Below are 14,669 nucleotides of genomic sequence, written 5' to 3'. Positions count from 1 at the left end.
CTTCTTGCTACTTGTGGCAGTGTCCATTATCCAACCTCCCTGGGATAGAGAGAGAATGTCCGAGAGCAGAATTTTGTAAAACAAAAATTATAGAGGTTTTGGAAGGAAGCCAGAGTTGTTTATGGGAAAGGAAGATTGTGTCGTAGTTTACATTTTTCTATCATATCGCTCTTTCGTGGAAGTAATGAACTTGGGATGGTGGAAGACCCTTTTTAGTCTCTGGAAGCAGGAATATCGCTTAATCAGGTATTCTGAGAATTAATTTAAAAAAAATGCTTAAGATCATTTTATGCTGTAGTTTTTTAAACAGAATCAAGCATTTCTTATAAAGATATAAAATGCTGAAATAAAATATTGAAATCTGGACTCAGTTGTAACCCTTCAGCTATAACACTTTTCAAAAAGAGTGGGCGTGTTAGTTTTTTCTTGAAGCTGACTGACCAAAAATACAGCTACCTAGCTAAACAAAAATATATATTAAAGAGTATTTGCCACCGTAATTGAATTTTCTTTTTAAGCTTGAATTGAACGGAAAAGAGTCTTTCAGATTAAACTTCCAAAGTAATCAATTTTCCTTTTTAAAATGATAGCCCAGAAAATTTAATTTCAGGTCAAATTAAACTTTTTGTTGAACTCATAATGAAATCCTGCGCTGTCAGAAACGTGTAATAAAAGCATCCCTATTTTACCCAGCGCTCATTTGCGTTGCAAATACGAGAATCGGTTCACTCTCCTCGGTTCACAGTTTAAATGTGTGCTCCTTACTCACATCAGGGCTGTGCATGGCTGCCCTGGAGTGGCCTTGGCTTCAGTCTCTACTTTGAGTCTTCTGCTCATCTGTTGATCAGGAGACAACCGGAATGATTTTGTTAACAGGCTTCCTGTGTCCTGGCTTCCCTTAGAAACCAGTTAGGTGGTACCACAGTTAGGTTGTAGCTTGCCTGGCTTTTGCTGTTGCGTTTGTCACCGAGAAAGGCAAAAAGAGTATTTTGTTTGCAGGCAAACGGGGGTTTGGGTAGTTTTGTTTGGTTTTGTTTGGTTTTAGCCATTTGTTTTCTTCTTGCTGGCTCTCTCAACCTTTCCTAAGAGAGATGCCCCAGTCCCTTACTCATCTCCGTCAGCTGCTAGACTCGCTCCAGTAGCTCCACGTCCCTCTTGCGCTGGGGAGCCCAGAACTGCACCCAGTGCTCCGGGTGCAGCCTCAGCAGGGCTGAGCAGAGGGGCAGGATCCCCTCCCCGACCCGGGGACTCACCGGGTCCTGTTACTTTTTGCTTTCTCTTTCTGGATCTGGGATTCAGTTCCTAGCTGGTCCACAGGGCTCTGAGCCTGTTCTCAGAACCTGAGCCTTGTTTTTGGACAGAGTGAAGTCACCTCTTCCCTATACCTGTTACTATAGGATTGTTTTTAATCTCGTACTCTGCATTGCATAAAAGCATCCTTCTCTTCCCATTCTCTTCTTGCTCTTACTGCTTTCTTTTGTTTCTCTCATAAGATCAAGGTCAGTTTGATATAGTGGTTTCTTTTATTTGTTTTCTTTTGTTTTTTAGTAATTCTAATTTCCTCTTGGAAAATCCTTACTGCCAAGATGCAAATTCCTTTGCTTATCCATTTACGTTTTTCCATTCCTAATTCATGACTCAGAAGCAATGTTTTTGTGTGTGTGTGTGTTTTGTTTTTTTTTTCCTTTCCTGAAGGAATAGCTGCTCTCCTGCATCATATACCAGTCTGTGATGGGTAAAATAGGTCAAAAATACAGACCATTTCCATGAACACGGTGTTTATTCTGAATGTCTCTCTGATTTGTTTGTCCTCACACCCCTTGGGTTCACACTTTTGACAAGCTTTTGAGCAAATAGCTTTTTGTTCCCTTGAAATTCGGAGGAAGTGGCTCTGTTGACTTGCCAAGCAGGGCATTCCTGCCCTCGTATGGATGTCTGGTATCCATGTGCAGGGCGGCGATGGGCTCACGTCGTGTCTGTTTGCTGTTTAGTTAGGCAATACGAACCGTGCAGAAGGATTTGGGCAACAGGCACGTACGTGTAATGACCAAAGCTGTTACCTCCCGGCCTCATCAAACCAAATAGTTGGCAAAGGCTCTGTGTTCTGAAGTGTCCCCGAAGTATTTGAACATTGGAAAGCATTAATAAGGCATTAATGTGTGAATAATGAGTATGTTAATGAAACCAACTGTGCAGAAATAATGGGCAAACATCCTCTGAACATTGGCAAGAGGCCCCGGTATTTACAGGAGCAACATTTCGTTTGTGACGCTCTAGATGCTTCCAGGCAGTGTCCGACATGGATCGAGCTAATCCACAGGCGGGAAGAGCACTTGGATGTGCAACCCAGGCAACCTGGGTTCCTTAAACCCTCGCGCCTTCAGCTGCTCACAGACATGGTAACCATATCCTCATCGCCCTGTGTTTGGAGGGGAAGTGAGGATGTGAGCTGAACTGCGAAAAAAGATTTTATTATGTGGAATCTGAGTGATGCATGTGTAAAAACTTGCTGAACGTATGAATGCTGCATTGTTTTGAAAGCCATTCTCTGCAATCAAGCAGCTGCCTTGCACCCTGTGTTCTGAATCACACCTCTTAATATATAATCAGTGCTCGGTGCCACAGAGGATCAGAGTTCCCTGCTGAGCTTCACACCCACATGTTTCAGAACAAATGAGGATATACTTTAAAAGATGTCCAGGGAGAGTGGACATGAGTCCCTGTTCTTTGGCACTCTGGTGTTAGTTTTGGTATATGAAGCCTATTCAAATTAATATATGAATACTCATAAAAGGTACTTCAGTGCAATAAACACTCTTGATCTATTCTCTATGTCAATGCGTTAGTTTTTTTGCAAATCTAATAGTTGTTCTGGCGTATATGAAATTGAGTGCTTGTTGTAACACCACTATGCCTCACTCCAGAATAAATATTATTACTAATGAACATTAAATGTTGCATAGTGAGCGTGTTAGAAGAATAGTAGTAAGTGCCCAGAGCATGCTGTATTATTGCAATACTGTTTTAGGTTTTGTCAAGCTTCTCACCTGAAGCAAAACAACCTACTCCTTCCAGAGAGCTAAGTGCCTACGGGAATTTAATTTGCTGGACTTACAGATGGATGAAGTAATTTCTTTAGGGTAAATGAATTTAGAAGCAGGCTTGCAAATGTAATTCTCCACAGTTTATAATACAGGTATTTTACATAATAATAACTGAGGGAAGATTTATAGTGAATACTCACCTAAATATAGAGAGAACATGTGTGATTTAAATTGCTTTGAATCATCAAACTTGTTGCTTAGAAGTTTTTGTGGTTAAAAGGCTATAGTATATCAGAGCTTCCATGTGCTCTAGGTGTCCCTGCTGGAGCAGGGGGGTTGGACTAGATGATCTCTAGAGGTCCCTTCCAACCTTAACCATTCTGTGATTCTGTGTGATTCTTTCACAGTGTTTTTAAGAGACATTATCCACCTAAAAATAAGGCCATGAGAGGCAAAACACACAATTAATTACATTAACGTTATTGTCATTCAAAACAGGAATACTTTACCTAAGAGGCAAGGTGATCCCCAGAAGCAACTGTGAGCAGTGCTTGAACCCAGGAGATTAAAACCAGGCTCTACAGGAACTCTCCTTTCTAGGTTGGTTCTTGTGACCTGGACAGCTGCAGCCTTGGGTCTGTCTTCCCTGCTTGGTCACAATCCTGGGTAATTGCATGGAGTCGTACCTGACTACAGATCACTCACATGAAGTCTTTCGAGTTTTCTTTTAACTCTGAACTCCTTTCGACTTTATCTGTCAGTGCACCTTGATCAAAATAGAAGAGGAAGAGAGTTGGTTGCAAGTTCACCATTTGTTACAATTCTGAAATGGTCAATAGGAGCACGAGAGCTCCAGGCAGTTGCATTCCAGGTACATCAGAAAGGAAGGATGAGCTGCTATTTAAAGCACTATTTAGAAGACTATATTTTAAATCCTTCATTTGCCCTAAACTTCTCAGTTTTCTTGGACAAATTCACTTTTTCTGTCCATCTCTGACCTTTGCCTCTAAATGGAAGATAACACTTTATCATTTTGTCTTAGGTGTATTTACAGGGTCTTCAGTGCATATGGGCTGCTCATCTTGTGGCAATGGGAACATTTGTAAGTACTGAGACAGATAATAATAGCTCTTTTATAAGTACTGAGACAGATAATAGCTTTTTGAAAAAAAAAGATACTTTGTATTTTCTTTTAAACTTGGAAAATGACTTGTTTACTCTTAAGACTTTACTTAGCATATGAACATTTCTAAAAGGCAAAGAATCAATTTTAGAGTGAAACTTGGGCAGACTTTAAGTAACATTTAGAAAACAAATGTGGAAGTGAGGTTTTGCTGTTGGGAGCTTGATACGTGGAACCGCAGAAAAACTTGGGGAAATAAAAAAAAATTGTGATGCCTAAAGGTGCAAGGTCTCCAGAGCCCTAACTGTGCCTCTTGGAGTCTTGCTTTGCAGGTGGACTCTGTTCTGGTGGCCATGTGCAGGTGGTGTACCAGCAGTGTCCACTGCAGCCAAAATCCTGGGATTTAGGAAAGCCACAACCTTCTAAGGGAGCAGATCGTCCCCCTGCTCCCGTGCCCGCTCAGAGCGTCTCCAGCTGAGGGGCTCGGTCACTTTGTGCGTTTCAGGTGCTCTTGTTGGCCACAGCAACACAGCTTCTTATGTGCATGCTCCATGAGACTCCAACGTGCAGCAGGTGCTGTGACTGTTGCTGTTAATTTGCACAGCTGTGCGCATTAATAGCTCTTGCATGGAAATAAAAACTTTGCCTGTTAGTAGTATAATTTTATCTCAACACAAAATTATACAGGTTTAATGTTCAGGACACTGATGTGCAACAGTTCTGTTTTATAGATGGGATGTTGCCAGAAGTTTTGATAGGGAAAAAATATCTATGTAATTTTTTAGAGTTAACAGGTGGATGACGGGTGGATAACCTGTTCAGACTTAGCAGGTGGGTGACATAAAGGTGTTGAGAAAACAGATCAGGCAGAAGTGATTATGGGACTGGAAAGCTCAGCTGGAAAAAAAAAGGCATTGGTTGAACTACCCTAAGTGGCACTCACTTAGGGTTTTACGCTACATCTAAGATAGAAGGAGGAAAGGTGTCCTTGAAATTAAACTTGTGTCTCTGTGCTGGAGGAGCTGCACTGTTTTCCATGTGGAGAAGTCCATGGCTAGCTCTATGGTAACTAATTCCTTACAGATTATCTTCTGGCAAATAAGCTTCTCCAAGGTGTAAAGATTCTGTTAAATATTTGGTCCAATATTTAACTAAATGGAGGCTGGGCTCTTCCCCCCTGAGGAAGGTGGTGGTGCTCCTTGGACACTGTTCAAAATTGTAGTTTTGCTGCAAGGAACTTGTGTGCAAGTAATTTTCCACTTCACTGTTTGCTTGCAATGCAGTAACAAAGCATCGGGGTTATGTTTAATGAAACAAAGTCTCACAACTAAAATTTGTAGTCGTGTGCCTCTTTCTCAGAAAACAAGCTGTTCTTTCCCAGAATCGTCTATCTATCTATAGTAACAACTGATGAAGGTCACGAATGATTTACTACACTTTTATATATTACATTGATTTGACTTCTACCTTTAGATTTCCCTCTGAAATATAGTAGATACATCATTTGTATACTTTTCTTCTAAATCTTTCTTTTGGAAAGAATCCATAAAAAGAACCTGTTGTTAGTACACTACTATATTTATTCTGGGAACAATTTGTGTTGCTGATGAAGAAAAGTAATTCTTTTTATTTTGGTTTAATGCATGATGTTTGACAACCCAGGCTGTTTGGCGTAATGTGGGATTGATGTGTTGTTGTGTAAAGATGATTCCTAAGCTTGGCTCATGAGTTGTCTCGAGAAGATTGTGAGACCAAGCTGCAGTTCATCAACATCCTCAAGGAACGTTACATGGTTATGTAAGAAAACTAACCTGTCCACATGCCACAGGCAGCCTTTTAGGTCTGCCTCTAAACTCATGAGAACTACTCAGTTAATGTGGTACCAGCATACAGGAATACTAGTTAATACTTTCTTCAGGAGGGTTCTTAAGAGCGTCTTTGGGGGTATTCCCTAGAGAAAAAAAGTGTGTGGAAAAGTGGGTCAAAAATGTAAGTGCTCAGGAGACTTCATCATGGCATGAAAACATCCACTCAGTGTGTTCTGTTTCATTAAATAGAAATTTGGCCTTCATCCAAATCGTGAAAAGACATTATTAAAGAAAAAAAAAAGAAAAAAGAATGAAAAGGAAAAAGTTGCAAAGGGAAGTAAAACTGGCTTTGTAGCAATTTAAATCTGGAGTAACGCCTAAATTGCCGCTCCATAAAATCTACCCTATTTAGTTTACAGTGGAATTTGGCTTGTTTGTACTTCAGCCAGAAGTGGCTATTTTAATACTGTCACTTGACTCAAGTGTAGTTACTCTCATACCTGCAACCCCCTTCAGGGAAGTTTAAGCGTGGTGCGTGCATTCCCTGGGAGGAAAGATAATTGCTTTAAGTATAGTATCTGCCTTAAAAATCACGCTGCATTATTCTTCCCATAGCATATGTAAATATGTGTGAAGAAACTGTTCAGCTGGTAGAATAACCTTTGTATTCCCCCAAAATATCCTTGCTGTTGAACACAGCTGGTCTTCGAGTTTGCAGAGGGTAACAGGATAACAACACAGCGAGCTGCTGCCACGCTGCCCTGCCATCAGGACCGAAAGGGGACTTGCATTTTGCTTGTGCCAGGTGAGGTGGCAGCTGTGAGGATGCTGCTCACTATGAAATATCCCTGCACTGGGGGCACGATGGTGTCGAGCTAGATTTGGGCACCAGGTTGGGGCTGTCCACGTGCACACTGGGGTCTAAATTGCATTTGATGACCTGAAGACAAGAAACTCCATCTGCTCTGCCTGGTCTGATAGGCTCATCATACCTGGTAAGACATGGAATACCCATTAGTCTTACCCCCCCTTTTTTTTTTGTATTTCATTTCACTGTGAAGGTTTTCTTCTTTTAGAGTCCCTTCAGATTGGAACATTTTCAGAGGAAATATATTTGCCTGATACATGGAACAGGCATTTAAGAGCATCATCATGAAATTTATTAGCGTAACTGCTGATCTGTTCAATAGGAGTGATAGTCTGGAATACTGAGGTGTGTGTTGAATGAAGAGCAATACGTAGAGGATTTAGATTGATGTGTGAGTGCTTGTAGGTTCATATTAGAGACATAAAGCAAGCTCTTTATTCCTTTATCCATCACACGTATTTAATCTGGGGGATTTTACTGCTCAGTTTGTTCATTTTGTAAGTCAGATCCAGAGATGAAAAAGAAGATTTTTATTTATTTTGCCTTAAAAGAGTAGTGTTAAACTGTGAACAGTTTGGGATACTTCTGTAAAATTTTGTGATATTTATGCATCCCTTTTTCTTCCGTCAGCTTTGGTCAGCTTGTTCTGAACAAAAGGTATCAGCTACACAAAAAAATATATTATTTTTTTATTTACTGATGTGCTGTCTAGACCTCAGCTATATTTTAGCCTACTCTACTGGGGAAAATAAAACAAAAGGACACAGCTGAATATATAGATTTCAAAACAAGGTGAAAACAAAAGTTATATTTCTAGCCTTCCAGTGAGAGATCATTTTAATCACACTACTAAGTCTTCTGTAACCTTTTTAGGATTCTAATTTGATTTCTCAGTTACTTTTCTTTTCCAGACCTGGGTCACAGAGTTTAATGAATTGAAAGGATTCCCATTACCAAATAAAGAAAACTAAAATAATAAAATAAACCTGAGGAAACAGGCAAATTGATGTCCCCTTGGCACCAGTGACTGCTGTCGTATGGGGCATCTTGCTGGAAACTGTGTGTGAATTCCTCAGCCTCCCCGAATTATCCTCCAAGCCTCTTAGGCACCCCGGGGTTTGCCGTGTGAGATGCGTTGCAAACGGTATCAGAAGATACTGCAAATTTCAAAGGGCATATTAAAGAGGGATTAAGGCACAGTAAACAAGTGTTAATTATGATTAAAGGGAAGAAGTTGAGGGGAGAAAGGGAGCAAGGTGCCGTTGCAAAACAATTTTCATCTTACTGGAATATTAAGGAAGTAGTACTTGGAGAAATCGCTGCCTTTTCTCAGCTCGAATTAAGCTAGTTGTACGTCGCTTGGGGCTGTTTTTCATGGAAGCACAAAGAAGTGCTCATCCGCAGTTTGTATCCACATCCACAACGTGGAAGTGCCCGTTCCGGAGAGCTCGCTCGGAGTGATGGGCAGGGCTGCTCCTCGGGAGCTCCGCGGCGGCAGGAGCATCGCGAGCGCCTCATCCAACAGCACATCCAGACTGCAGGATGGCTTGCCAAGAGACACCATTCAGGATTTATTCTTCCCTAAACAATTCTGTGTGTGTTTTGTAATTTGCAGCATGAGTATGGGAGTTAAGAGAGTGCCTTCAGAATAGAAGAGGGTGGTAGAAGTGAAAGGATCATCAAATCTGGTTGCTGAAGCCTAAGATAACCATGCACCTGCTGTCTCATCTGGAAAGTCCTTGGGAGGCTTCCAAGATGTTTTCATGGAAGGTGCTGAATGTGCTGAGCAGTTTCATTAGCTCAGGGAGGATGGGTTGAGTATTGGTGGGAACCTTGGACCACTGTTATCATTGCCTCTCTGTATTATTATGTGTTAGCAGCTACATTTTGAACAATCCTGAGTTTTTTAACTCGAGTCAATTATTATGAGCAATCACAAGCAGTGCCTCATTGTGTGTCCTGTGAACATTTCAATCTTGGGTTGAATATGTGTTTAAAGCGTGCTACTTGGAGTAAATGCAGCCAAGATCTTCAGAAGAATTTCAGTTTTTAACCACTGTAATATCATTGTTGCTAATAAATTTCAGAAGTTTGGTCCAAGTTCCTGCTCAGAGCTGACCCAGTTATATCAGGATTATATTTAGTTAGGTTAATATAGCCACTTGTGAAGGTGTAGATCTGAGTATCTCCAAGGGCTCAAAGATTCAAGGAAGTCTCTGATTCATATTTGGTGCGAGCTGGTCCCGTGGACATCTGTGTTAATGATTTCCGTTTTCTCAGAAGATTCTGGACAAAAGATGGTGCAGGTTGTTCCTGGATCTCCACTAAGTTAAAATGGGAACTTGGGTTCCCAGGAGACCGACAGGATCATTTCATATCGTTTACTTCTCCTGGTGCTCTTGACCCCGCGCTCCTGAAGCTGTGTGCAGAGTGGCAGCCTTGGCCTGTCCTGGGGTTGGAGGACGGAGTTTGATGTCTTGTATCTCCTTGGGAGCTTCCACATGGTCTTTCCTCTGGTGATAGCTACTCCCTTTATTTCCTTTATTTATGCTTAACTTTGGAAACACTTCCTTGTTCAGTATTCACAAAGGTGGGCTGCAGGGGAGATGTTGTGCATCTATATTTGGACATATTCAGGGTCAGTCGTCATTTGGATTTTCAAGTGAATTTCCTGCTCTCTTAATTCATCTTTCTTATTTATATTTCTTAGTGGAAATGGAGAGTCTTACGCTGCCCCCTCCTCCTTCAGGCAGCTGCCGAGCAGCTCTGTGATGAGCTGCAGCCAGGTCACTGCGCTCCAGGGCTTCCTCAGAGAACTGCAGCGAGGCCTGTGGGGCTTGACCAAAGGCCTCGTGAGCATTTCGCTATTTCTGTGATTTACAGGTCAATCTGAGCGCATAGGGAGAACAGGCAGGATAGGCTGTTGTTTTAGGTCTGCAAAATACTATTTCTTCCAGAAGAGCAAGGACAGTTTAAGCCATCTCCAAAAAAACTACCCATGTGTGTCTTGATGGCAAAATTCACATTAATTTCAGTGGGAAAGGGGCTACAGTGTGCAGCAAAATCCTGGTTTCCTTTTAATAGGATCTGAATATTTAATTTCTGTGTTTTCTCTCTGCTGAGATGAAGTATAAGAGGTATAGGTGAGCCTTTCCAGCAGGAAAGGTATCTGCCCCTTTTAGCCATATCTAAATCACATAGAATCGTAGAATGCTTAAGGTTGGAAGGGACCTCATCTCTGTCTACTGAAATCAGTTGTTTATGTTTGAATTGCATCAAAGTGGTGCCTATGTTTAATAAAAATGCAAAAAAAAAAACACCTTTTTTTTTTCAGTTGATTGGTATGTTTGTGTAAATGTACTCATCGTGGCGACTTGACAGGAAGGTTGTTTAATGCTTTTTGTGGATATTTGATTATTGCACCAGGGAGTAGCAAGTAAGAGGCAAACATAATATGTTTATGGTTCCTGTATGATGAGGATAACACTAATGCTGGGACCTTTGGATTGACTCTTTGAAGTCTAAGTTTTGAGGCTCAAAATGGGATTTGTGCCTCATGGTTTGGGTAAGAGTATTCAGTGATTAAGGCCACAGCTGATAAAATGGATCCTCGATTAAAGTTTTAACATGGTAATAGTCACTTTCTAAGCTAGTTAATTTTTTAAGGAGACATTGTTAGAAGTGTGATTCACAGTGTTTGATTTTTAATTCGGTTGTATTTCTGGGTTTTAATTAAGGAGATGTGCTGCTGTTAACTCTCAAAGAGTTATCACATACTTAGCAGATTACTCAAGCTGGATTAGTTCTTCACAAAAATATATATTTTTGTGCTTAGATGGTGTTTGCATTGCGTGTTATTTATGGGAGGTGCTCCTGAGGGTGCAGATTAGCCTGAAGATCATTGAGTTGTATCCTTTTGTGTATGTACATATCAAAAAGGCACACAGAAAAACTAGATGCTCTTTACAGATCTCTCTAGATTTGTGGCAGCACCTTTTATTTAGTATTGATTTACCCCGTTTTCCAACCTTAAACTTCTCATTAGTTGTCACACTGTGTCTGCTGGTAGAGAACATGGGTTTCAGCATGGAGTCAGTCTACCTTGTGTTGCACTTAAATGATAATTTGCACTGTCTTTCTGTGCAGTTGACCCCTTTTTCCCCTTATGCTTGTCCTTTTATTCAATATTTTACGTTGGGTATTTGTACTCATGATGCTTTGCTCACTGGTCATGCTCACCATCTCTCCACACATAGGACTTGAACACGTAACTAATGTATTTAATAGGACTTAGTGTTCAAACCTATGATTTTTATAGACCTCTTGTGAAACACAGCAGCCCTAGCCCACTCAACAACACCTATTAATATCCTAATCGATCTGACTTACAATAAATAGATTGGGACACTTCTGCAAATTTTGCTGTCAGTTTGAGTGTCCCGAGTTATATGTTAGCGCGGATCTGAAACCAATGAGTGGAATATACTTCCTCGGTAGCAGTGTGCTTGTCAGCCTGGTCTTTAGAAATTCAAATATTAGCTCTAGATGGAGAAGGTGAAATACATTAGACATAAACATATGTTAGCTTTTCCTGGGTAAATTGCTTTTTATCTCAGTGGCAGAACCTTTCCACTGAAAGCTGGTAAGCTCAATTCACATTGCTACTTTTAAAGAAGAAAGTGCGAGTTATTTTATTAACAGAAATGGTGAGTTCCATGTTTTTTAACTCTGAAGGAAATATAGGAGTTCAGTTGTGCATACGCTTCTGCTGAGCAGGCATGGCAGCATGTTTAACAGATCCTTCATTCCCTCATTTATTTAGTACTCTAATTATGGAAGTAGCAACTTGCTGTCTCTTTTTTCATTCATATACAAAAGAGATTTGAAGGCACTTGCATAGTTAATTTCATTTTAACCTGTGAATAATGACATTTCAAAAAATCATTTCAGGAAAAGCTCTCAGAAGACAGTAGAAAATGCAAAGAAGGTATGGAAAAAAATCACGGGGCAATAGATGAAGATTCGAGAAGTGAAAGCAGCAGCACCGAAGAGGAGAAAGAAAAGACAAAATTGCTGTTGGAGCGTTTGAAGGCTCTGGAGGTAAGAAATTAAACAGTTCCATACATAAAGTCTTCCCCACATCCTGTTCTTTTATTGGCACTGAATCACCGTCCACTAAGTCTTACCTTTTGCGGTTCACCTATACTCAATGTTTCAGAGCTTCTTGGGGTTTTTGATTGTTTTTAACTTTCAATTGACCTACCAAGGACAAGCAAGAACCTCAGTATCACAGCCACTGCAAGGAACCCTCTGTAATGTTAAGTGCCATATATCTAGCTTTAAAAAGAATTTTGTGGATAATTTTAATTCAGTTGAGATTATATAAATAGAAACTTGTTTTTACTGGTTTTGTTTCAATTATTAATAGTGTAAGACTAATAGCACTGGTGGTATAACAGCTATCATAAAATTGCTATTGCCTCATTGTAGTTTATTGTATAAAAATTAAGCCTGTGAATATTTTAATTTTGGACTAGTACAAAGACACCATTTCAACTTCTTACTAAGGGTTTGCTCCATTTGCTTTGGTACACGTCCATATGTTGTGTTATCCATACGGTAAGTGAATGCTGGAGAATGACCTTCGTGGCATTTTGCCTAGGTAAACAGAGACTTCATCACTGGGCCTCAGACTTTGGAGTAACAGTGAAGGGGTTATTAATTCCTTTTGTGTCATAAAAATTTGAAATGTGTAGGCAACCTATGTATTTTTTTTTTTTACTTGAAAGCCTTAGACAAATGTCTAAATACTAACTAACATGAATTCTAGATAGAAGAAATAGAATATCCACATGATAGGAAATTACCAAGGCCGTAAACTTCAGTAAGTGCTGTAGTTTACCATAGTCTTGCTCTGTCTGATGATGGAGAATGACTTGGGACTCCTTATGGTCTTTTATTTCCAAATATGCATGGTTTGTGTTTCCTTGGCTCTCTTCTTAATCACTCTGCGTGACAGTTTCAGTCCTCGGTGACCTCGCAGTTGATGAGAAGTGGTTCAATCATGTCACAGCCTTTTATCAGTTATGGCCAGTTGCCTAGATATATAACGTAACGTGATGGACAGACAGAATCTAGGTCTGGAAGGTCAGTGAGTAGGTTCTCTCACTGATCTCAACATTGTGCTGTAGCTTGTTAAAATGCTTATTAGTAAATGCTGATGCTTGAAGAATTAATCTATGTCGTCTAAGGAGCTATCAAAGAAAAAAGGAATTGCAGGACCAACATTAATTGTGGCCTAAGACAGTTAAAACAGAGTTGTCAGCTGTGTGGAATTTTTTTTATACTAGATATTCTGCCCTTGTTTTTTTTTTTTTTTTTTCTCTTGGAGGATATAAATTGTCATGTCAAAGACTCTATGGTTTATTAATTAGTAGGCATACTTCTTTAAAGCTATATGTAATTAGCAGTTCTAATTCTTCAGTATTTGCAGGGCAATTAGTCTAAATATTTCATTAGTCTATATAAAAAGGAAGCAAGATGGCTATTTGTTAATTCTTATGCTGTGGGTGTCAGAGTCTTTAATCTTATTTGCATGATTAGATTTTATTGTCTCATACACAGTTAATAAAATCTGCAGGGCTAATAAAGTACTTAGTAAAGTTGGCCCTCTGTCTGTCCGCATGGGAATCTTCAGACTGCCTATAAATGGAACCTACTAAAAGTAATATTCCTGTTTTCAAAATGTGGGACCTAATCTGCTAATATTTTTAATGCAATGAAATGAATATCAGAAATCTTTGAATATCTCCTCATATCACTTTTCTCTTTTATTCATTTATTTTGGTTTTGCTGCGCTGATAAGCGTAGCTCATACCGGAGTTTAGCTGCATCTGTGAGGAGCATTATCAAACTGTTCCATCCTTCTTTCTTACCCTTTTTCACTGCCTTACTGCTGAAGTGTCCTCCTGCTGAGATGGGAGGACGAACATATAAATAAATGTGTTTATACATATATACACACACACGTATCTCTGTGTATGTATTGGTGTGGCTATACAGGTATATGTTAGGAGGGTGTATATACAGGTGTTCTTCTAGGGAAAGATTTCAGCAAGTGGCATAACGTTTTCATTACGTGAACACAGATGTAGCAATAACTTTATTTTCTTTTTTTTTTTTTTTCTGGTACATTCTTTCGGCTGATCACATCCAAAAAAATAGATTGGCTAAATATGAACTAAGTTTTAGGGGAATTAAGTACCAAAGTAGAAAAGCTATCCACCGTCATAGACACAAATGGATGGTTAGTATAATGTAACATTTAATTTGCTTTCTTTGGCATATATATGAAAAAGTTCCTATTCTCTACATCACGTGAGTTCTTTCCACCCTTCCCTGGGTACTACCATGGTAGTGTGTGGTTTTCCTCAGCAATTTCAGGCACAGCAAGGAAGACAGTTGTCGTCTTGCACTCGCTGATGTTGACTGGCAAATTATCAGCAGTAATCAAAAAAGGCTCCGCTTTTGAGGAAACTTTCTTTAAGTGGTTTTCACGTCAGTGGAGTCGTGCTTAACGTTTCTATTGTTTTCTTATGTTTGAGTGCTGTCAAATGTATTGCCAAGTAAATGTCTGTAAAACTACTGAGGTTTTATTAACTTCCACTTAACCTAGAAATTTTCTCACTGAACAATAGCAATCAGCGTAATAAAGTGCCTTTGTAGTGAGCCAAGTTGCAAGCTATCATGTGCTTTGATAAAGCATATAAATATATATATATTCTCTCATTTGCTCCTTTTACCTATAATCTTTTTACTTCATCACC

General features: G+C 39.7%; 1 protein-coding gene across 1 annotated transcript in view; it reads left to right on the top strand.

Moving 5' to 3' along the window:
* The window catches only part of NCKAP5 (NCK associated protein 5), a 322,734-nt gene that overhangs the window by 200,825 nt on the left and 107,240 nt on the right, over positions 1–14,669 (top strand). The window contains exon 7 of the mRNA XM_088521803.1: positions 11,794–11,943. Coding sequence (XP_088377929.1) covers positions 11,794–11,943 — 150 coding nt within the window. The remainder of the gene's footprint in view (positions 1–11,793; positions 11,944–14,669) is intronic.

This window comes from Tinamus guttatus, unplaced genomic scaffold, assembly GCF_059628265.1.
Source record: "Tinamus guttatus ecotype Peru unplaced genomic scaffold, ASM5962826v1 Tinamus_guttatus_pri_ptg000133l, whole genome shotgun sequence".
Taxonomy (NCBI): Eukaryota; Metazoa; Chordata; class Aves; order Tinamiformes; family Tinamidae; genus Tinamus; species Tinamus guttatus.
The sequence above is the reverse complement of the archived record's forward strand: the minus strand, read 5'-3'. Positions and strand labels throughout refer to the sequence as shown.